We start from the raw sequence: 25267 nt of genomic DNA on the forward strand, positions 1-25267 counted from the left end.
TGTCAATGAAATTCTTCAACTGTAACAAATATACCACCCTGGTGTAGGATATTGACGTTAGGGAAGGCTGGAGTATGTGTTGCGGTAGGGGAGAGGATACTCAAAAATTCTGTACTTTTGCTCAATCTTGCTGTAAATGTAAAACTTCTCTAAAAGATAAAGTAGATTTTTTACAAAGCAATTACCTCCCTGTTGAAATAATTGATAAAGAAGGATCATTAATGGTTGCTAATATATCAAAAGAAGAGTTTACTATATGTTATATACTCTACATTATATACCTTCTGACAGAGGTATGCAATATCACGAAGACTTAGGAAAGGGAGGAGGAAAAGAGGAAGAAAAAGAGTAAAAAGAGGAAGAAGAGGAAAGGAGGAAGAGGAACAGGAGAAATGAAGAATGAGGAGGAGGATGAAGGTGGGGAGAGGAAGGGAAGGGGCATCAAAATTTTAGGATCTAACTATATTTTATCAGAGATACAGAGGTAGAAGAACACATTAAATAATTATGCAACCAAAAAATTCTGAATGCAGAAAGCTTTAGAGGACAAATTAACCCATGTTTTTCAACAAATAAATATGTGTCAATCTAATTCAGACCCTGATTCGAATAAATCAACTATTAAAAAAGAAAAAATAGTATATAAATGAAAGAATTAAAAACAGGTACTTGACAAATGCTTGTATATGCAGTTCATGGCAGCACTAGTCACAATAGCCAGAAGATTGAAACAACCCATCTGTTGATGGCAACAGATGCAGGGCTAAATTGTGATATGCACGCTGCCATGTGGATGAATCTCAAAAATATCCTGCTAAGGGAAAGAAGCCAGACATAAGAGATCACATACTATATGAATCCATCCATAAGAAATATCCAGAATAGGTAGATTCATGGAGACAGAAAGTAGATTGGTTGTTGCCAGGACCTTGAGGCAGGGAGGGAAGAAAGAGAATGGATGCACAAGATTTCCTTTTGAGATGATGGAAATATTTTTAGATTAGGTAGAAATGATAATTGCACAACACTCTGAATTGTTCACTTTGAAATAGTAGATTTTATGGAATGTGAATTGTGGTATGCCATTTAAAAAATAAATTTATGGTATGTCAATTTAAAAATAAACATAGGAGCAATGATAAGAAAATTTGACAGATGTATTGAAGAATTATTGGGGTTGTGGCTCAGTGGTAGAGCGCTTGCCTAGCATGTTTTGAGGCACTGAGTTTGATTCTCAGCACCACATATAAATAAATAATAAAGGTTCATTGACAACTAAAAAAAATATTTAAAAAAAAGAATTATTGGCAAGTTTTCTGACATGCTGTGGTTGATTTTTTAAGAGCATTTACTTTTAGATTAGTTGCTGAAATTTCACTCATGGATACAATTATATGATGTGTGGGATTACTTCAAAATATCCAGTGTGGAGATGGGTGGAGGCGAAAGTAGGTAGAGATATAAACAAGCCATGAGTAAACTGATTGTTGAAGTTGGATATGGGAGTTCATTACATTATTTTCTCTACTCTTATATGTGGCTGAAGTTTTGCATAATAAAGTCTTAAGGTTTCTTTTCAAGTATGATTAAGAAAATCAAGGATTAGGTTAGATTGGGCTTACTTAGAAAAAATTCAGGCCTTTATTATATAAAATTAACAGGTAGAAAGGAGATTTGGTAGTGCTCAGATTTAAAGAAAGAAACATATGACAAACTTAGAGGAAGCATAAGAAATTTAATATACTCTTCTTGGAAGAAAGAATTTTGCATTTAAGAATTTTGCATTTTGGAAATTCTTGATTCAACTAAATGCGGCAGAGATATTTTTATAAAATGAGAAGCTATGGATTTAGGGTCACTAGATAAACTTCAAACCTGGATGTGCCCATCCAAACTGCTCATTTTACTGCTGGCAAGGTCCAGAAAGGGTTAAGCGACTTATCAAAACATCATTAAAAATAATCTAAGAAATACTAGAAAGTATAAAAATATAGAAAAAGATTATTCCTAATTCCACAATTCAAATAAACTTCTGTTAAATGTTAGGGTCTTAAATTTCTAGAGTCATATGATTTGCCCAATTTGAATCAGGATGATATACACCATTCAAACAGATCAATTTTAAACAACAAAATAGAAGATGCCATCAGAAGTCTACCAACAAGAAAAGCCCAGGACCAGATGGATAGACAGCCGAATTCTACAAGACCTTTAAAAAAGAACTAATACCAATACTCTTCAATTTATTTCAGGAAATAGAAAAAGAGGCAGCGCTTCCAAACTCATTCTATGAGGCCAATATCACCCTGATTCCAAAACCAGGCAAAGACATATCAAAATATCTCTAGTGAATATAGATGCAAGAATTCGCAATAAAATTCGGGCAAATCGAATACAAAACATACCAAAAAGATAATGCAACATGATCTAGTGGGATTCATCCCAGGATGCAAGGTTGGTTCAATATACGGAAATCAATAAATGTTATTCATCACATCGATAGACTTAAAGATAAGAATCATATGATCATCTCAATAGATGCAGAAAAAGCATTTGACAAAATACAGGACCATTTTATGTTCAAAACACTAGAAAAACTAGGAATAACAGGAACATATCTTAACATGATAAAGGCTATCTATGCAAAGCCCCAGGCCAACATCATTCTAAATGGAGAAAAATTGAAGGCATTCCCTCTAAAAACCCAATCAATGAATGGGCCAAGGACCCAAAGAGTCACTTCTCAGAAGATGATGTACAATCAATCAACAAACATATGAAAAAATGTTCATCATCACTAGCAATTAGAGAAATGCAAATCAAAACCACTCTAAGATTTCATCTCACTCTAGTAAGAATGGCAGCTATTATGCATACCAACAACAATAAGTGTTGGCGAGGATGTGGGGGAAAAGGTACACTCATACACAGCTGGTGGGACTACAAATTGGTGCAGCCAATATGGAAAGCAGTATGGAGATTTCTTAGAAAATTGGGAATGGAACCACCATTTGACCCAGCAATCCCTCTCCTCGGTCTATACCAAAGGACTTAAAAAAAGCATACTACAGGGTAACATTATTTTTAATGATTATTTGATTATCTCATGGTGTTGATAAAGATCACTTATTCATTCCTCTATAATAAGGCATTCATGAGATTTACAACTCTTCACTACTATGAATAAAATTGTTATAAACATATTTTTATATATCACTTACCTATGGTTAGGATTACCATAAAAGTCACATTTGATGCTCTCAGGAGATAAAAAATTTCTAATCAAGAACTTTTCTCCTCTTGAAACTTTGTTAGTGGACAAAACAGGGTTAGATTTTTCCACTTTCTCTTATGGATCAAGCTCAAGAAGTAAAAATGATAGAATGCAGAGGACTGACAAATTTCAAAGCAACCTTTATATGGGGAGAGGCAGGAAAAAAAATTTAACTAAAATAATACTCTACCTGTTGAAAAGCTTTCTCTGCTTGCCGTTCAGCATCAATAACTTGTCTTTCGAGCTGTTGCATCTGTAAAGTAAGAGGAAAAAATGAAATATAAAAATTCATGTTTCAATGTTATCAATTTTGTAAAGAACATATAAAGTGGTTCACTGGATACATGCAAGGTTCTTTACATAGTTAAAAATTGATCAAACAAAATGCCAAGAGTTTTGATACAATGTAAATATGCCATAGGAGTGTACATCAATAAGACTAGATAGAGACCAATAGACTCTTCATTGTCAATATTGTCTTAATATACAATATTAAGAACAATAAGTATAAGAGAAAATAAAGACTTCAAATGTCATATTTGACGTTTTGACCAAAAAGTTGCAGTAATATCAGGGAAAAGGATGTATTCTCATAAATTCCATAGGTGATATGTGTGAGTCAAGGCTCTGGGGAGTTTTCATTCTTATAAATTGATGGAAACAGTAAAGAGACTCTTTGATTAAACACACACTAAAATGAATATTATAAGTAAAATTTTTAAAGCCTTATAAAGGACCCAATCTAATTAACATATAAGGGATGCGTGCCAAGGGTTGAATACAAAAGCAGAACTCAATTTCAAATTCTTTGTTCTCGATGTTGAAGTCTGGCCAACTTCAGAGCGGTCGGTGGCAAGCACGCGCTCATTTCTACTCTTCTTGCTGGCCGGGAGCTGAGCTCCAGCCACGCCTCCCTCCACTGTTGGGACCCACCCCCCGCGGACCGCGCTGTCAGACCCGGCCAGCTCCCACACCACCGAGAAGCGGCCTCCCGCAGCTAGAGGGGCCCAACCTCAGGCGGCCGACAGCTGCGCGCAGCGGGGCCCGTCGGGACCGGACCCAAGGCGGCCGCGACCCGGGCGCTGGGTCAACGCCGGGAAAATGGTGTTGGCTGCTGAGACGGGTGGATTGGGAGCACTTCCTGGGCTTTAATAATTGTGTTTCACCAAGGCCACGTTCGACATCGAGGTCAAACTCAACACCACGAGCACCACCATCTTGGCCCACCAGACAAAAGATGTAGTAAACATTTCAGAAGTGACGCGCCTGAAGCTCAGTGAGAGCATTCGTTTTTTCTGTATCATCCTTGGGGAATCCGTAGATGAGTTTTTGGACCGTACTAATGAACTGACTCCCGAAAACATGGAAGTAATGATGTATGGCGTGTACCGCCTCGGAGCACTGGGACATCATTTCAATGATAGCCTGGTTTTCTTGCCTTCCAAGTGGTTCACAAAATGACCGAGGGCTGGCAAGTAATAGAACTGTACTGTCCAAGGGCACTCAAAATGTGGCTAGTCCTAATTAAGGTGTGGTGTGAGTATATTATACACACATCATTCAATAATGTCTTACTGGGAAACAGCCGGGTGCGGTCGTGCACGCCTGTAATCCCAAGGGCTCAGGAGGCTGAGGTAGGAGGATGGCAGTTCAAAACCAGCCTCAGCAACTCAGTGAGACCCTGTCTCTAAATAAAACACAAAATAGGGCTGGTATGTGGCTTAGTTGCTGAGTGCCCCTGTGTTCAATCTCCAGTAATAATAATGTATTACTGGGAAACAGTACAAAGAAATAAAAATGAGTAAGTTTTTATATTAACTCCTTGTTGAAATTACATTTTGGATATGTTTTATTAAATAAAATATACTAGTAACATTAACAATCTGTTTCTTTTCCATTTTATTCATTTGCCCATTAGAAAAAGGTTACATGTGTCATTCACCTAATATTTTTCTTGGTAATACAAATGAAGAACATCCATTGTCACCATATATGGCAATTTAACTGTCCACATGTCAGCACTTTTTAAAAGGCAGTTTATTACAGGGATCTAAATTCTGGAAGAAGTTTTTAAATATTTGGATATGTAAATAGATATTTCCCAAATACATTCTCTGGAACTTATCTTTTTTTAAAAAAAAATACATCAAATGTCTAATGGGCAAGGATTGTTGCTTAAAAGCATTTTGCTGACTTATTAGATACTGTATAGAAACATTTGGACAAGTATTATGTTTCTTGGATGTTCTCAGGATATCCTTTAAATCAAAAACCTACCAGCAGACAAATGCCAAGACCACATTCTTCCACTACTGGCAATATGCTGATACTTGTCACCTCTACCCTATAACTACATTCTATTTTCAGAGGAATTTTTGTACTTCTGGATCCTTAACTGATTTTTGTATATTGTTGGGGTTTCCAGGAGAAACAGAAAAAAAAAATCCACAAACATTTGCTAATAAAATTTTGTCAAACTTTGCTAGTGGGGAAAAAATGAATAGTTTCTTAAAAGAACTATGAAAATATCTTGTCTGATTTTTTTCTTAAGTATTTAGTTTCTAGTGATAGCAGGAAGGGCCGAAATCTGTTTGCTTCACTGTTATTATACACCTAAAACAGATCTTTCTACATAGTAGGTACTCAATATATTACAAAGTATTGATGAAATGACAAAGCTCTCTGTTATCTGTAAAATACCATGCCTATGTGAAGAACAGTATTTTTAAAATATTAAAATTGTTGATGGACCTTTATTTTATTAATTTTGTGTGTGTGTGTGTGTGTATGTTCCTGGAGATTGAACCCAGGGCCTGTTCGTGCAAGGCAAGCACTCTACCAGCTAAGCTACATCCCCAGCCCTTATTTATTTATATATGGTGCTGAGAATTGAACCCAGTGCCTCACACATGCTAGGCAAGTGCTCTACCACTGAGCCACAACCCCAGCCCATAGTATTATTTTTTATCTCTGCCAAATATTTCTGCTTCTGTAGCACTGACTGCCTAATTTGTAAAATTTCCTAACTTCATTTTAAGTTGCTAGAAATAATTCATGTGGAATACCCTTTAAATCCATTGGGACACCATACTTTGCACGTTCCAGTCAATAAAATTCTAAAAGGTATCAAAAACATTACCAAGGGGCTGAGTCTGTGGGTCATCGGTAGCATACTTGCCTGGCATGTGTGAGGCGTTGGGTTCAATTCTCATCACCGCATATAAATAAGGGTCTATCAACAACTAAAAAATTAAAAAAAATAACTTTACAGATTTTTTTTCTATTATTAAAAATCATTTACTATGTACACACACAACAGCAATTCACAGAACCTTGGTTATACAAGGTTACAAATAAATCCGTTGCTGGGCATGAAAATTATGTGTATATCTTTGAATACAAGGAATTGGCTAAAAGCACAGGTTCAAAAAGTCACTTTTGCTTTTTTAAGAAAAAGGGCATAGTCCTTGAAATAATAATATAGGAGAAAATGGAAAGAGCAATAAACTTAGGGGCAAGAACCCAGATTTATTAGTGGTATAATGATAAGAAAGCCATTTAACTTCTTTGAGTCTCCATCCCTTGTATGTAAAATTAGACACTTATTTTACAGTATTTATATGAAGAATAAACAGGAAAGCATCTGGCACAGTGTCTGATACTTAATAGGTAGTCAATATTTATATAGAGTGTTTTAAAACAGCTTATTCTACCATATATATGTTACTTTTATAAATAATTTAAGTTTGGATGGCTTAGTTTAAAATGAACAAACAAGATTTTAAAAATTTAGGTTTTAGTTCTTACTCTACTGTTTGCCAATAGTTTGCCACTGGGTTCTAAAGTTCTTGTATATGAAATGGGGAATAATATAATATATTCTTACTACCTTAAATAATGTTGTAAGAATAAAAATAAGAAATCACATAAAAGTGATGTAAGAAAGTTAAAGATACCTCATTAGTTAAAAATGTGGTGGTGGCATTTATAGTGTCATAATTTGAATAATAAAAATAAAAGCCACTAGGTGTAGGGACCACCCAGAACAGGGGCTGAGCACGCCCCCTTATCCTTGAGTAATGGGGGTGTGGAACTGGCATCCAAGGCAGTGCGAAGTAAGCGGGCCTTTCCTTCCCTGGGCAAGGAAATACAGCTCGGGACGGGGCGTCACCCAGTGGAACGGGGTTACACCCCCCTGTTTGTTGAAACACAATACCTTGCCTTATTTGGGTGGAATATTCTATCCAAAGTCTTCCCCTAATAAATACCCGGTTCGGGGTGCGCTCGTTCTCTTGCCTCTTGCCTCCCATGCTCCTCCTGCAGCCTCCAGCGGGAGCTGACCCTTGAGGCCACAGAGCCGTCCCTGACCCCAGAAAAAGGTATTTTGCGTTTGTGTGGTCTTTTGTTGCCAGTCCAATTCACGCGGAGCGACCCTGAATCCATTGTCGAAAGCATGGGACCTGGGCAACAACAGGGTTGGAACATAGCTCAGGGATAATAGGGCTCTGGGTTTAATTCCCAGGTCTGCCAAAAGTAAGTAAATAATAAAATATTTAAAAATTAAAAAGGAGGAAGTAGAAAAATTAGAAGTATCTTTAAAAAAGGACTTTCTAAGTATATAAATAATGGCACATCCTCAGATACCTTACAATCATTACAAATGTACATAAATGTAAGAAAGGTTATATATAGGCTTCACTTCAATATAATATAGCAGAGGGTTGAAGTGGATCAGTGTAGAGTAGAAACAGTATAGTTCCTGAGTTGATAAGCATTACAGCTGACAGTAACATACATGGGGGTTTATATATTAATATTCTTATTGCTATATGTTTGAAAGTCTCTCCATCAATTATAAATATATATATGCATACCTTTACACACATATGAAAATATATGACATATTCAAAGACAAATGTAAATTATATTTAGAATGATGATATATGTAGATGATATCTAGGGGAAAGTTTACAAAGCAGTAATTAATGTTTTAATCGCATTCTTGTTGGAAAAGGGTATATGTGTCTGTTTTTATGGGATGATATATACTAATGACTTGCCTACCGTACTTTGGGTGATAGGATTGTGGGTAAAGCAGTTTATACATGATGAGGAACTTTATGGAATTGAGGAAAGAAGAAAAAGACAAAGGTGTTAGAAATCTGCACTGGAAACAGTAGCCAATTCTCAATCAAAAATAATTCTAAGGGGCTGGGGATAGAGCTCAGTAGAGTGTCTGCTTTCCATGCACTAAGGCCCTGGATTCAATCCCCAGCACCAATAATAATAATAACAACAACAACAGTTATAATTATTATTATGGCTGGGCATGGTGGCTCCAGTGGCTCAGGAGGCTGAGCCGAGGCAGGAGGATCCTGAGTTCAAAGCTAAGCAACTCAGTGAGACCCTGTCTCTAAATAAAATACAAAATAGGGCTGGGGATGTGGCTCAGTCCCCAGTACCCCACCCCACCCCCCCAAGAAAAGTTAGTTCTGCTCACGCAGAGTAAATAGAAAATTAAGAAGCAGATTCTCAAACACCTTGTAGAATTAGGATACAAATGAATGTACATAGAAAAAAGACTCAAATACTGAAGAAGCAGCTAACTAAATGACAACTGGGATGATGTCATTGATAATTAGGAGGTCATAGTGACCTTTGTGAGATTGGCTGCAGGGGTGAAAAGCAAGGGCATTCATTGGGAAGCAAGAGTCTGAGCAAACTAAAGGAACTACTTAAAGCAAATTAAACCTTAAAGATAACAGAAATCACAGAATTAAGAAAGATTAGAGGAGAAATCAACAAAATTAAAAACAGAGAAAAACGGGTAAACCCAAAAGCTGTTTAAAAAAAACCAATACAATTGATAAATCTCCATCCACAATGATAAAGCAAAAAAAGAAAGATACAAATTATCAATATCAGCAATATAAATGGGGACATCAATACAGACCCCACAGAAACTAATGGCATAATAACAGAATATTACGAACAACAGTAATTGGACAACTTGGGTAAAATAAGCAAACTCTTTTAAAGATATAAAATGTCAAAGCTCATTCAAGAGGAAATGTTAGCTTAATAGTTCAAAATCCATAAAAGAAATTGTAATTGTAGTTAAAAAGCTTCCTACACAGAAAAACTCCAGGACCAGATGGCTTCACTAATGAATTCCACCTAAGATTTATGGTGTAATGAATATACACTCGACAAAAAATTCTTCCAGAACATAAAAGGAAGGAATGCTTCCCAACAAAATTTTTAAAGCCAGTATTGCCAAAACCAACCATCAGACCAATATCCTTGTGAATATAGAAGCAAAAATCTTAAAATACCAGCAAATCCAAACCAAACATATACAATAATGATAGTATACCATGACCAAATGGGGTTTATCCTAGGAATGCAAGGTTATTTCAAATTTTGAAAAATCAACCCAATGTAATTCACATGTCAAAAGACCAAATAAAATATAATTTTAGGAAATGGAGAAAAATCATCTGACAAAATTCAACATCCACTCACAATAAAAATCTCAGCAAAATAAGAATATAAGGAACTTCTGAAACTTAACAAAAGACATCTATGAAAACTTATAACTAAGATCACACTTAATGGCAAAAGATGAATGCTTCCTTCCATAATGATGTTCTCTTACCGCTTCCACTCAACATTTTACTTTTGGCCAGATAATAACCAAGAAAAAAATTAAAAGGCATAGACTGAAAAAAAAGAAATAACAGTTATTTAAAGATGACATGATTGTCTACATGAGAAATACCAAATAATCTAAAAAATTAGTTTTACTAAAATTAATAAATGAGTGTATAAGGTTATAGGATACAAGGTCAATAAAAAGTCTGTTATATTTCTATATAAAAGCAACAATCAGTTGAAATTGGAATTTAAAACACTGCCATTTACAACAGCCTCAAAACCACAAAATACTTAGAGGTAAACCTAACAAAATGTGTAAAATATTTGTAAACTGAAACCACAAAGAAGACCTGAAAAATGGAGAGTTTGAATGAGAAGATTCAATATTATTAAGATTTCAGCTTTCCCCAGTTTGACCTATAGGTTCCACCTAGTCCCAGTCAAAATCCTAGCAGAGTTTTTGCATAAATTAATCAGACTCCAAAATTTATATAGAAATGGACAAAACAACTTAAAGAACAAAATTAGAAGACATAATATCTGATATCAAAATGTATTATGTAGCAATAGTAATCAAGACAATACATTTGCATAAAACAAACATACTAGATAAACAGAACACAATAGTTCAGAAATCTACTTTAAAATATACCATCTAATATAGCTAGCACAATGGCACACATATGTATTCCCAGTTACTCAGGAAACTGAGGCAAGAATTGAATTGAAGGCCAGCTTATGGCAACACAGTGAGACCCCATCTCAAAAATTTTTTTTCAATGCTGGTGAGGAAACCAGGGTCTCCTTCATGCTCACTAAGTGTTCTACCACTGAGGCATATCCTTAATCCTTTTTTTGTTATTGGTTTATTCTATCTTCATTGCCAGATCATATGTATAGCCATTGTATGCTATAATCTCTAGTTATCTTGGTTACCTGAACCTCATTCTTTAAATTTCTTAGAGAGATTTCTTGGTAAAGATATTTTCTGAGTTCTTTCATGTTAATAGATGCTTTCTGTGTTCTTTATACTTGAAAGTCAGTTTTGCAGGATATAAAATCCTTGGATCCCAGTGTTCTTTCCTTGATGTCTTAATTATGTATTCTATTTTCTCATGGCATAAAGCATGAGAATAAGCTATTAGTGTAACAATATAATTTTTATTCCCCTTTTTATGTAAAAGTCATGGATTTGTTTTTGCCTAGATACTCTAATGCTCTTTAACACAGAAGTTTTTACTAAAATATGCCTCGAAGAAACTTACTCTAGATTAATGTTCTCAGGCACATGATGCCTTATTTCAGTTTCTGTGGAATTACTTATTCTGTATATGAATAATATATGACTTTCTGTGTCTGAGTTCTTAGTGTTTTCACAGTTCTTTCATTTGTAGCATGTATCAGTGCTTCATTTCTTTTTTGTGCTAAATGATATTCTACAATATGGATGTACATAATTTTGTTTATCCATTCACCAGCTGATAGGCTTTAGGACAATTCTGGCTATTACAAATAATGATGCTATGACCATTCATGTACAGTTTTGTGCGGACACATATGTTCAATTCTCTTGGATATATATCTAAGAGTAGAATGGTTGGGTCTCAGTACAACTCTATATTTAACTTTTGGAGGAAATATCAAACTGTTTTCCACAGTGGCTGCACCATTTTACATTCCCACCACCAATATATGAGGACTCCAATTTTTCCATCAGTGCTTATTATTGTCCATCTCTTTGACTACAGCCATGTTTACACGTATAAACAGAAGCCCAGGTAATTAAGAGGGGGAAAGGCACTGCAACAGATATCCACAGGAAAAAAATAAAGTTTTTTTTTTTTTTTGTACCGGGGATTGAACTCAGGGGCACTCAACCACTGAACCACATCCCCAGCCCTATTTTGTATTTTATTTAGAGACAGGGTCTCACTGAATTGCTTAGTGCCTCGCTTTTACTGGGGCTGTCTTTGACCTCTCGATCCTCTTGCTGCAGCCTCCTGAGCCGCTGGGATTATAGGTGTGCACCTGGCTCACGAAAAACTGAACTTTCTACTAAATCTTATATCATCTTCAAAGTCTATCCTTCTCTGCAAAGGGGGAAAATCTTTGTAATTTAGGATTAGGTAAAGATTTCTTAGAAAAGATACTAAAAGCATGAACCATAAAAGAAAAAATTGATAAAATGTACCTCCTAAAAATTGTAAATGAATGTATGAAAAGTCAAGGCATAAATTGAGAAAATATGTGCAAAACACTTGTGATAAAGGACTTTTAACCAGGATAAAGGTTTTTTACTTTCGAGTGTATATTCTTAATAGTAAGAATGTAAACACAACCCTATTTTATTATTATTATTTTTTTATTTTTTAGTTCTCAGTGGACACAACATCTTTGTTTGTATGTGGTGCTGAGGATCGAACCCAGGCCGCATGCATGCCAGGCGAGCGCGCTACTGCTTGAGCCACATCCCCATTTTAAAAGCCCACAACCCCATTTTAAAAATGGGCAAAAGATTTAGATAGACATGTTATAAAAAATACACATGGCAAGAAGTACATACCAAGATGCTTAACATCATGTGACTTCCCCCTTCTAGAGATAGAAAATATTTCTTCTTTCCTTAACACTGTGTTGTCCAGTGATGGATTCCGACTATTAGAATGTGATGTAGCTTCTGTGGCTGGGCCTGAAGAAATATACAGTTTGCACATGTACTTTCCTAGATCCTTGAATCAGCATGGAAAAAAGATCTGGCTACTTTGCTGGAGAGACCAACGGTATGGGGCAGGTGGATCTTGGACAGTATCTAACTATTCCACCACTTCCAGCTGAGGTGTCAGATACATGAATGAAATCAGGACATCCCAGACCAAACTGTCCAGCACCCCCGGTGAGCCCATCCTCCAGCTGATTTGACAATTGAATGTGGTCATATGAATGACCACATTCAATGCCAAATAGTCAAAAGAATTACCAACAGAATTGTGAACAAATAAAATGATTGCTGTTTTAAAGCCCCTAGGTTTTTTAATTGACAAAATTATCTATCATGTAAAACATGATATTTTTAAATATATGTTTTAAATATATATTTGAAAATTACATATATATGGAAAAATTAATAAAGTCATTAAATTTTGAGGTGGTTTTTTTATGCAGCCATAGAAAACTAAAACCCAAAGTTACCCTGTTGAGAACAGATCTGTAAAACTAATACTGTAATTATTTCTATGGTACCCACTGATCATCTCTGGTCATCATTCCAATGAAAGTCTCTCATTTTGACATGCAGTGAGTGTCTAGAAATGGTATTTTCTTGTTGCTCTCAGTTCTTGGATATCATAGAGAAATCTAGTGTCTCAACTTCAAGGTGCATAATCATGAAAAGTACAGAGCTTTCCCCAACTTTCCATTTCACAAACTGTATGAACATATCCAAAATAAATGTATTACACAGATTTTCTTTGAGATTTAAAAATATCAATTTAAATACTTAGGATGCAGTCCAGATTAAATATGTAATGAAGTATTATTAATGGCACAATGATGGATTAACCTTAGAAGAAAGACTTTTTTGAAAGAGAATTTATATTTTTCTTTTAGTGAAAATACATCTAATATTAATCAGAAGCCTGCTGTTATTGCAAAACTATGGCCAGCCCAAGGAGATGTTGAGGGCTGAATTACTCTCCAAGATGAAAGGTGTCCTTCATTTCATTACTCATCCTACCCAAAATATCATCCTATTCCAACCCATCTCCACCACTGCCACAGGCTTTCAAAGTAGGTAGGTTTGTGGTAATGTTGGAAAAACCACCAGTTCTCTCTCTCTAGGGTAAGATGGGACCACAGAAGTCCTGGTTGCCTGACATTTCTCCATTCTATGGTTTGTAATGGATTTACACAACATTTAGCATCTTCTAGTATCCATTAAAGCTGCATAATTACCTAAATTCCAAGAGTTTAGTTCAAAGTTTAAATTGAAGGTATGCTTTTGTTCTAGAAATAAGCTTAGTTTCTAAAAAATGTTCTCTAAAGAAAAATGAGGCCTGGAGTTGTGGCTCAGTGGTAGAGCACTTGCCTAGCATGTGTGAGGCCCTAGGTTCAATCCTCAGCACCACATAAAAATAAATAAATAAAATAAAGGTATTGTGTCCAACTACAACTAAAAAATAAATATTAAAAAAAAGAAAGAAATATGAATGCTCGTCATTGTAACAGTTTTGGCCGTTTTGGCTTTCAAAGATTTCTAACTTTGGGCTGGGACTGTGGCTCAGTGGTAGAGCGTTTAGGCACTGGGTTCGATCCTCAGCACCACATTTTTTAAAAAAGGTACTGTGTCCACCTACAACTAAAAAAATTAAAAATAATATTAATAAAATATTTCTAACTTTATTGGTTTCTTATCCTTTCCCCCACCAGACAGCATACTATGATAAAATTGATGTGGACCACCTGCCACAGAACCAGCCCAATAATCCCAGCCAAGAAATGACAATGGAGTGGTGGAGAGGCACACATTTAGTCTGCATGGGCTGGAGCACAGGCCAGGAGCTCCCACTTCAGTCCTTCAGAGCTGAACTTCAGTTGTGCAGAGGCCACCATGCTGGCAGTGGGCCAGCTCCAAGGAGAGCCAGAGCCATCCAACCTGTCACCCCACAGCAACCAGGCCTAAGCATGGTGTGGAGGCCTGCTGTAGAAGCCCACTCCATGCAGTGTGGCAGCTCCAGAACCCCTAAATCCCTGCACAATCTGCTGATCTCAACCCCTTAATTTCTGATAAGCAGCAGGAAAACAGAAGTGAGGCAGACCTGAATGGGATTGCAGGGCTAACCAATAGTGTTAGTGCCTTTCCAGCCTCTAATTAGCGTAAGTAGTTTTTCAAACCCTGATTAGCATGAATTTGGACCAATAGCATTGACCCAAGTGCTAATTATATTAAATCCTTAGACTAGCAAATCCAGGGGGAAAACCTGCAATGGAGTCTCTCTCCCACTCTTGAGAGTACTGTCCCTGTTTCTATTCTTTAATAAATCCTATTCTTACATTCACTCAATCTGTCTATGGATTTCATTTTCGAATTTGCAAGACAGGAACCCAGAAAGAAGAAATTGACAGTTGCTAGGGTCTGCTGCAGCACTGGAGGGTATAACCCACCATTAAGAGCTGCAGAGGCCTTTGGTTTATGCAGACCCCCACCTGCCAGCTGAAGCAGAGAAACTCAATTTTTATCAAATTTTATCTTTTGGATCTTTGGAAGAGTGAGTAAAATGGACCAACAGAGCCATCTTTTTTTCTCCTGAAGTTCTTTACTCCTTTTTGAAAAATCTCTATCAAAAATACTGGACACCTGCCAGCCAGTTAAAAGCAGTTAGTGAGGGCCACCGGTCTGAAGGCGTGGGCTCACTGGAGGAGGCTTGCTCATTCCCTTCATCTCTGATGGAGGAAGCTCTGCTTCAGTTTATCTCTGTGTAACACAAACCACATAGACAGATGGGTTCAAGCACCCACTTCCTTCTTTCACTTTCAGACTGACTTAGCCTGATGGTGGTTGTGTTGTGTCTGAGACAAAAGCCTTAGTCTGATCCAAGTCTTTGGAAAAGAGGTGACCCACTAATCCCCACAGTGTGAGCCAAGTGCTCTTTTATTCTCTCTACTCTGTCTGTCATATGTGCCACACAAACCATGTACACCCAGGTTTCTTATGTCCCTCTGAATCCCAATTGTTTCAACAGGACCCATAGATAAGGTTACTGGGAACTTTCGAGTCCTTGAGTGCCTTTTGAGACCTAAACCCCACCCTTGTCCTTTGTGTGCTCCTACTCACAAGGAAGGTCCCATTCCCTAGGTTTCCAAACTCTTCCAGTTTTCCTCTGGATAATTTTAAAACCCAACAAACAAAAAAAACAAATACACTGGGGTTGTAGTTCAGTGGTAGAGCACTTGCCTAGCATATGTGAGGCACTGGGTTCAATTCACAGCATCACATATAAATAAATAAAATAAAGGTCCATCAAAAACTAAAAAAAAAAAAAAACTTTAAACAAAAAACAAATACAATCCAAAGACTCTCAAGCAATTTAAGATCAAATATTTACAATGATCAAGTAAGTATCAAAAGATTTCCAAACTGATACCATAAATATAAACATCAGAAAGGACTATAAAACTTGTTCAGGGCAAATGACCCTTGTGAAATGTCTCTCCCTTAGTACAATAATTAAATTCCTCCAGGACACAAAACCCTGTCTATAGTGCCTTCATAATTGCAGATAAGCAGAGTACAGAAAAAAAAAAAAAACAAAAAAACAGGATTTTCCTTTTAATAGGGAAATGACATTAAAAAAAAAAAAAAAGGGATTCTGGGTCATGAATTGCTAAGAGTGATCAATCCAACCAGCAGGACTCAAGGAGTGGTCACCAACGGCCTTGAGGTCCACAGGGGATAGAAGGATACTTCAATCTGGTTCAGACAATAGAAGGATGTCAAGTGTCACCTTCTTCACCCTTTGTCTTTCCGAAGGGTAATACTCCATCTAGCATAAGTACTCACACACTGCAAGTCCTTTAACCCTCAACCCTGGGAAGAAATACCTAATATTTTTCTGTACTCAAGTCTGACCCACATACAAGTTGGGAATGAGGGAGATAGCCCTTGAGGGAAACATAAACTAACACCACCTTCAGCTAGATCTGCAATGAGTAATTGATCAAACTAATTTAAGACAAAAAAAAAAAAATAGTGTCCAAACTGATAAAGCTTTTTTGTACTCTGGAATTCTGCTTTCTCAGTAAGTTCCTATCTAAATGCTACAGAAAGGAGGAGACAAAGAGAAAGGACTGACTCTGATCCCAATGTGCATTGTGGTCTGATAAAGATGTTCCATGTGCTCCTTTACTAGATATGATTATGGTCATTTCATTTTTTAGAAAAACCTTCTGTCTTTTGAACTCAGTTTTTCTGGTGAATTCACAATTGGTTCTGCATACTTAAATTCTTTTTTTCTGTTTTTTTTTTTTTTTTAGTAGTAGATGGACATAATAACATTTATTTATTTATTTATTTATTTATTTATTTGGTTAAGGTGGCGCTGAGGATGGAACCCAGTGCCTCACACATGCAAGGCAAGTGCTCTACCACTAAGCCACAACCCCATAAATTAATTTTTTTTCCTGATCATTCTTGTTTCATCTACCTGGAGTTGTTTTAACAGTAGTGATGGTGGAAGTGAATGTGACCCCCACTGAGGACAAGTGGCCATTTGAACCTTTGATTTCAGTGTCCACCATGGCTGATAGACTACTCCTAATGTCTCCAATTGCATAGGTCCTTCTTATGTGTAAGTCATAATGTAAAAATATGTGACAGGCTCTGTTTTAATTTCTAAAGGGTTAAATCTGATAGGCACTGTAATCTCTTTAGTCTCCTACCTGTGAATATAAAACACTTGGTTAAAGCCACCACATCTTTGTTTCCTGTTTTATGTATATTTGTGCATACCTGTGTATTGTATGTCAAATCTGTATGTATCTATATATTCTTTACATGGTACCAGAATTGGCTTATAGATATGTGAGCACTTATAAAAGTTCATGTGAAACTTCAACAAAAAGTCAATTTAAATTGGTAAAAGCAAAAATGTCTTTGAAATTACTAACACATAATTTTCTAGTGTGCAGTCAATACAAAACATTAGTTTCTATAAAATGTTTGAAGTTTGATGTCCATTGCTTTAAAGGATTTTTCTTTGGTGGGAATAACTGGTTTAAAATATTAACTAGGTTATGTGGTACTCTGGCTTCACGGATAATGTAAAGTTCTTAACTAAACATTTCTTCATAAATGTATGTTAAGAGATATCCAATTATTATTTATCAAGATAATTTATTATGTCTGTTAGGAAAATCCTAAGTCTTAAAAATTAGGATTTGTACCTGTTTTAAGGTTGTTTAAACAATTACTCCATAACTGGTTAAGTAAGTAACTGATATTTTAGGTTATTCTGATATAGTTGATGCCCTAAATATATGTGGCTAGAGATATAATATATACATCTGAGAACTAAATGGTTGAGATTTGTCTAAGTGTTATATAAGAAATTTATAAAATTAGAGCTTATGTAGGTCTAATATAGGCAAGCTGACCAATAAATGCTGTCTTTTATACACTGTCCATTTTCAAACCTGGATTACATTTGGTTGCTTTGAGTAATTTTATAACTGTTGCCTTTAGTGTTTTGCAAGAGTTCTACTTCTGAGTTAAGACAAAAAGCCATCACCTACAGGACAGATAGGATATAATGCTGATTTCCCAGTACCAAAGTCAAAACCCATTACTCCCACTTTAAGACTGGTGAAACTAGTCTGCTGGATGTTTAAAACCATGGAGATCAAAGTCAAGGCAGTAAAAGATAAAAGGAAAAACCAGCCAATATCTTGACCCTTGCCAGAACTCAGGAAACAATGGAATTTCATTTAGGGCCATGCAACTCTGGTGAGTCACCTGACCTCCTGAGGACTCTAGAGAAAAGAAAACCAATCAATGCACATTCTGCAAAGAGGAGGGTCATTGGAAAGGGAAGTGTCCCCCATGCTTACAAAGGAAGCCACATATGGTCAGCAAGACTCTAATCCATCCTGGCAGATGGCATAATTGGTAGAGGAAAGCTAAAGGAGCCAAGAGTCTTCTCACAAGTTCCCAAGATTGACTCCTGACAAATCTTAGCTGACTCCTAACAGTAGATATGAACAAGGTCAATTTTGATCAACTTGGTCTTGAACACCTGGCAGAAGAGTATAACCAAAGCAGTCATATAAGGAAGACAATGCTTTATAACTTAAGACATATGCTGGTGTCAGTTCTTTCAAGTAAGTAAAACTGGGAGGTTATAAAGGGAGGGGGTTCTTATATAATAGTGCCTGATAACCATTCTGAAAAACTCCTGCCAAAGTGACAAATCTATTCTAAGTCAACTTGAGACCTAAAAATCTTCCTAACTTCCTATATAGATAAGCTCAATGTATTTTTCACTAGTATTATTTAGTCCCTATATTTATTTATATTACATTTAAAAGATGTAACATGACACATGGACGTCCAAACCAACTTTTCCAAGGAAGTCCTACGTGATAGCTAAAGGGGATCCCTCAACCAAACAAGTACACTAATGGAAAAGATGTTTTACAAAAATAAGATGGCATTATAGGGGCTTGGGGATTCAGCTCAGTTGGTAGAGTGCTTGCCTTGCATGCACAAGGCCCTGGGTTCAATCCCCAGCACCACACACACACACACACAACACAAATGGCATTATAGGGCTGGGGTTGTGGCTCAGAGGTACAGCGCTCACCTGGTATGCGTGAGGCACTGGGTTGGATCCTCAGCACCACATAAAAAATAAAGATATTGTGTCCATCTATAACTAAAAAATAAATATTAAAAATGGCATTATATATATTTAACTATAGCTGAAGAGAATGCCTAAGACATTATAGAAACTAAATATTTTTCTAACAACTCTGCTAATGTTTCTAAAGTCTTAAAAGACCTCCACTCACAAATCAGTGTCATGTTAAACCCCACCTTAAGCTTTAATAAGTTACTAATCTTCATGGTTTTCAGGGACTTGCTAATAACAAATTGATTTTGTGCTAGTTGTTTACGGAAAATATTACTATCTTGTTTATTGCTGTCTTAATATGATCTCTGCCCTGTATATGGTTCATCCAATCACCTACCAACCAGACTGCCCTGATGTGTGAGATGCTCAAGCTATAAATGGCCTTACAAATGGAATCCAAAACCAAATCCCGCTTCTACTGGAGGCCTTTTGAAACAGGCCAGTAGAAGGACCCTGACTGCCATCCCCTGCCCTTTACAGCCTGAAATAGCCAGAGTAGTCATCGCCCTTTCCCCTAATGGCAGTTTGGGGCACTTCTTCAGGCTGAGAAATGGCATAGTCCACTGGCTGCGGAGCTGCACAGGCAGCCCAACAATCCCTGCCAACAAGCTCTTGTTCAAGCAGTGGAGGGGCAGAGTGGAGGCCGAAAGCTCAGACATCTGTGAGGAGCCAGCCATGCTTGGCCCGGCCTGTGTCAATGGCAGGCCAGCACCAAAGTGAGCCAGGGTAAGCTGATCTGTCACCCCACAGTAGCCAGGACTGGGCATGGTGTGGATGCTTGCTGCAGAAGCCCACTCCATGCAGCACAGCAGATCCGGAACCTCTAGGCACGACCAATCTGCTGACCTCAACCCCCTGATTCCTGATGAGCAGCAGGAAAACAGAAGTAGGGCAGACCTGAATTGCAGGGCTAACCAGTAGTGTTAGTGCCTTTCCAAACCCTAATTAGCAAATACTGAACTGAACCTCTAACTTTTTCATCTTTTCTCCTGTTTTCCATCTTTTTAAATTTTTTATTCTACTTCCTGGCAACTTCCCTTAAGTTTATATTCCAACCCTTCTATTAAGTCTGCCTTTTCTTCTATCATGTATTTAATTTCCAAGAGTCATTATTTCCTCCTGAATATTCCTTATTTCATGGAGGCACTGTCCCTTCCTTTCTTTCTGAAAATATTAAATGATAGGATTTTGCCCACCTTGTTTTTCTTCCTTTTCTCTATATGGGCAATGTTTTTCTGATTGCTCATTCTCTTTCGTGTTACAGGCTTTTCTTTGGATATTCAGTTGTCCCTGAGAAGCCATTTGGGTTTAAGGGTGAGGGACTAAAAGGTTGATTAGAGGCTTTAACACATATATGGGGTTTGCTGACCATGAACTTCAACATGAAGTGATCTGGCTAGATTCTCTGTTGGGGAACCACTGATGTCAGCCTCATTATCTCTTTCCTTCTGGACTGATAAATGAGTTCCAAGAGATTTTCAATATCCTCTTAAAGATTAAAGGCTGGCTGCTAGTGAGAGGAGGCTGGGAGTAAAGGATAAGTTTACTATTGCAAAGGCATATATTCACTCAACCCCTCTGTTTTTGGTGAAGAAGAATGATGGAAAGCACAGACTAAAATAAGGTATGGAGGGTCCTGAGCTTCTCCTCCTGCTGAGGACCCAGTGCCCTGCAGAACCCTGTGAAGACCTATGGGAGAAATGCTGTGTCAGGCTGAAAATAGTGGGTACTAATGGAAATTATGTGGTCCTTTAAAATAAGCTAATTCCCTTAAACCTTCTCACTCCCCCCAGATGCCAAATGTCCAGCAAATAAGCATTTACTTTCTGTTAAAAAATTGAAAAGTTCTTCTCTTACAAAATTGAATAAATTGTTTGGAGCTCACTCATCCAGCAATTGTGGTATTTATGAGCTTGCCATCTAACAAATAGTCTCCGGCCCACTCTCCCAAAAGCAAAACTTGACAAGTAACTAACAAGTAGTGTACAATTGTCACCCAACTTTGCAGATGTCCCATTCTTAAATACAAATAGATCACCAAAGATCATCAGACATTTGAGAAAAGTTTTCTACCTGAACAACAACAAAAAAAAAAAAAAAAAGAAAAGAAAAATAGCCCCAGATGAAAGAAAAAGAACTCAAAGAATAAAAGATAACTTTTCTTTTTAGAAATTCCAATTAGACTATATACACAATGGAACATTACTCAGCAATAAAAGAGAATAAAATCATGGCATTTGTAGGTAAATGGATGGAGTTAGAGAAGATAATGCTAAGTGAAGTTAGCCATTCCCCAAAAACCAAATGCCAAGTGTTTTCTTTGATATAAGGAGGGCTGATTCATAGTGGGATGGGGAGAGGGAGAATGGGAGGAATAGACGAACTCTATATAGGGCAGGGGTTGGAGGGGAAGGGAGGGGGCATGGGGTTAGAAATGATGGTGGAATGTGATAGTCATTATTATCCAAAGTACATGTATGAAGACATGAATTGATGTGAATATACTTTGTATACAACCAGATATGAAAAATCGTGCTCTGTATGTGTGATAAGAATTGTAATGCATTCTGCCGTCATATATAAATTTTAAAAATTAATTAAAAAATACGGTACTGAAAAAAATATAAATATAATAATAATAAAAAGAAATTCCAATTAGAATTCAGAAACCAGGAGAGGCTGGGGATGTGGCTCAAGCGGTAGCACGCTCGCCTGGCATGCGTGCGGCCCGGGTTCGATCCTCAGCACCACATACAAAGATGTTGTGTCCGCCGAAAACTAAAAAAATAAATATTAAAAAAAAAATTCTCTCTCTCTCTCTCTCTCTCTCTCTTAAAAAAAAAAGAATTCAGAAACCAGGAACTTTCAAATACATTACTTCATAGTCATACCATGAAATGGAAACTGTTATAAAGATTATGCAAATTCATATTCCTAGACAGTAACATAGCTGAGATTTCAATCTTCATGTTCTCATTCCCTAGTGTTTTTTAGAAAAACCACAGTTGTTACAGTATTTATAAACCAAACACACAGTATACAGTAACAACAACAACAACAACAACAAAAAAACTATATGAACATCAGTCCCAAATACATAAAACCACAAAATTCTTAGCTGGAAAGCATTGGTCTTTATTTCTGTCCTTTGCTATTCTTTCAGCTTGGGAATCTTTTAATGGTAACTTATAAACATTTTAACACTCATAATAACAACAACTTTAAGTTACATGTTTTTAGAGAACCTATCAGAGAAAGAAACACAGGGAATGAGGTTATTGGCTGGTGATATTATTCATCTATCTAACTATTTATTTATTTATTTATTTATCTGGTTACCCGGGATTGAACCAAAAAAAAAAGTCTAAATTTTGAGTTTGAGATTCTAAGAGAGTTCTACCACTAGATAGGAAATAGTTAAATGCTCCCTTTTTAGATGTTAAGTAGGCCAATTACTTATATAATAATAGTAGAGGCTGGAATAATGAATACTACCTAACAAAAACTCAGTAAATATTTTTTGAACAAATGAAATAAAAGAGCAAAATGAATAAAGGAAGGAAGGCTTCAACTCTTTCCAAAAAAAAAAAAAAAATTAAAAAACTAGTACAAACACCAATAAAAAGAAACCATCTATATTACAGAATCATAAATACTGAATGCTTCATATCACATTAATATAAATACACATTAAGTTTATCCAGTAAAGCTTAGAATGCTTTAAAACCATCGGGTAGAATAAAAGGCAATACTTTCATTTTGATTATTTTGTTTCATAGTCATTCAAGCTGGAAAATAATTTTGCAAAATACTCAAAAAGGCAATGTAGGACATATTCACATAAGTTTTTACCCTCACAATGTAAACTATAATGTAAACCTTGGGTCAAGTCCACAACTGTTCCATTCTAAGCCAGTAAAAGAAATCTGAAATGATCATCTGCCCCATATCAGATTTTAGAGAAAAACACAGTAAGCATTTTATGAACAGGCCACTTACACAATAATAAAATAAAGCAGCAAATTCTAAATCTCATGCTTGATTTACTGTTACCAAGTGCCCTCTGTAACCAGAGTGAACTTAGCAACAAGTATCAGATGGGAATTTGCCAGGGAGCTTGGATCATATCATCACATAATATCACCACATCATATCACCACATAATCCTCAATGATCATCTCATTGTTATAGGCATTGTGCACAAATAAACTTGTTCAATGGATTGGCTAATTTAGGTAGAATCTTTAGGACCTTCTTACTCACTAATGTAAACAGCAACTCCCCACCAAGACTTTCTTTCCCTGATTTTCCCCCATAGACATCATGAAAGACTCTATCACCAAACATTTTTTTAAATATTTTTTAGTTATCAATGGACCTTTATTTATTTGTATGCGAGCCCAGTGCCTCACACATGCTAGACAAGCGCTCTACCACTGAGCCACAACCCCAATCCTATCACCAAACATTTTTATAAATTTTATTAAAATAATGTCACCATGTGTGGAAGTGCACACCTATAATCCCAGCAGGTTGGCAGGCTGAGGCAGGAGGATCGCAAGTTCAAAGCCAGCCTCAGCAAAAGCAAGGCACTGAATAACAACTCAGTAAGACCCTGTCTCTAAATAAAATACTGGGGCTGGGGATGTGGCTCAAGTGGTAGCGCGCTCACCTGGCATGCGTGCGGCCCAGGTTCGATTCTCAGCACCACATACAAACAAAGATGTTGTGTTCCCTGAAAAACTAAAAAATAAATATTAAAAACTTCTTTCTCTCTCTCAAAAAATAAATAAATAAATAAATAAATAAATAAAATTGTGGTGTTAAGAGTGAGATTAATTGTAAGGGAATCAGAATAAATCTAAATTGTTTAAATAAATAAATAAATAAATGAAATACTGGGGATTTAAAATAAATAAAATACTAGGGCTGGAGATGTGTTTCAGTGGTTGAGTGCTCCTGAATTCAATCCCTGATGATCAGATAGATAGATAGAAAGATAATGTCATCAGCCAATAACCTCAAATATGACGTTCAAATTAGTCTGCAAAATCTCACTGAAATCTATGTCGAATTTCCACCAGGCACTGTGCAACATTAGGTGAGCCAACAGAGTAACTGAGAGGATGTACAGTTTAAACAGGTTAACAGTGATATTATGCTGGATTGCTGAATGAAACCATATGCTCTGCTATCCAGGGACTCCTTATTCTTAGGAAGCATTCCTGAACCACCTCAGGGGAACCATATTCATGAAAGAAAGACCAAAGCAGGAAATCCCAGATGGCCATGCTGTGTCAGGTAAAGGCAGCAAGCGTTAGGTTATGTGGGCCATGCTGATGCCCACAGGAAAAATTCTTATTTTTTTCCTTTTCTTTTTCAATGAAAATCTAACTCATAGGAAATAACACTGCACTTCACCTTGTAAAGAAAGTTCCCCTTTTCCCTCCCTGACTCAGAAAACTAACTAGTAATATTATAAGGTAGAAAAACTACTTACAACTCAGCTTCCCTGAAGAGTTTATATTTGGCATTCTAAGGATATTTCCAACACCATTCCTGAAATTCCTCTAAAGACCTCTCCCACTTACAGCAGCACTTGCCCAAGACTTCAATAAGGCCTTTTTTCCACTAGCTTTAATATTCTAACTTTCTTGAAAATAGTGATGGGGGGAGGAACCAAGTGCCAAAATAGTTTTCTAAAAATCTCCTATATTCTACTCCATCTTCAAAAATAAAACAAATCTATAAAATAGAAATTCATCTTTAATTCTAAAATACTCTCAGATAATCTCATACCTTTTCCCTTACAAAATTCAAAATGTTTCCTATCAATCTGTAATTACATTGAAATTATCTCCTCTTAAACAGCATGCCTAGTCAAAATGATACAAGAAAGCCTGGGGAGGGTTGCTTAGTGGTAGAGTGCTTG

The 25267-nt window shown here is 36.5% G+C and overlaps 1 protein-coding gene and 1 long non-coding RNA gene across 7 annotated transcripts in view; one reads left to right on the forward strand and one right to left on the reverse strand.

Annotated features, from left to right (window-relative positions):
• Positions 1–25267, reverse strand: part of Plekhh2 (pleckstrin homology, MyTH4 and FERM domain containing H2) — a 109929-nt gene that overhangs the window by 73224 nt on the left and 11438 nt on the right. For 5 of the 6 annotated variants that reach the window (XR_007348094.1, XM_048804462.1, XM_048804465.1 and 2 more), the window contains exon 3: positions 3465–3527. Coding sequence is in view for 5 of the 6 variants with exons in the window: in XM_048804462.1 (XP_048660419.1) it covers positions 3465–3527 (63 nt within the window). In the remaining variant the exon portion in view is untranslated. Of the gene's footprint in view, positions 1–3464; positions 3528–12494; positions 12621–25267 lie in introns of all 6 variants that reach the window. The other variant, XM_048804464.1, reaches the window with a different exon arrangement.
• LOC125617188 overlaps positions 7488–25267 on the forward strand; it is a 28677-nt gene continuing 10897 nt past the window's right edge. The window contains exon 1 of the long non-coding RNA XR_007348095.1: positions 7488–7653. This is a non-coding gene — a long non-coding RNA (uncharacterized LOC125617188). The remainder of the gene's footprint in view (positions 7654–25267) is intronic.

The sequence above is a fragment of the Marmota marmota genome, unplaced genomic scaffold (assembly GCF_001458135.2).
Source record: "Marmota marmota marmota unplaced genomic scaffold, marMar, whole genome shotgun sequence".
Classification (NCBI taxonomy): Eukaryota; Metazoa; Chordata; class Mammalia; order Rodentia; family Sciuridae; genus Marmota; species Marmota marmota.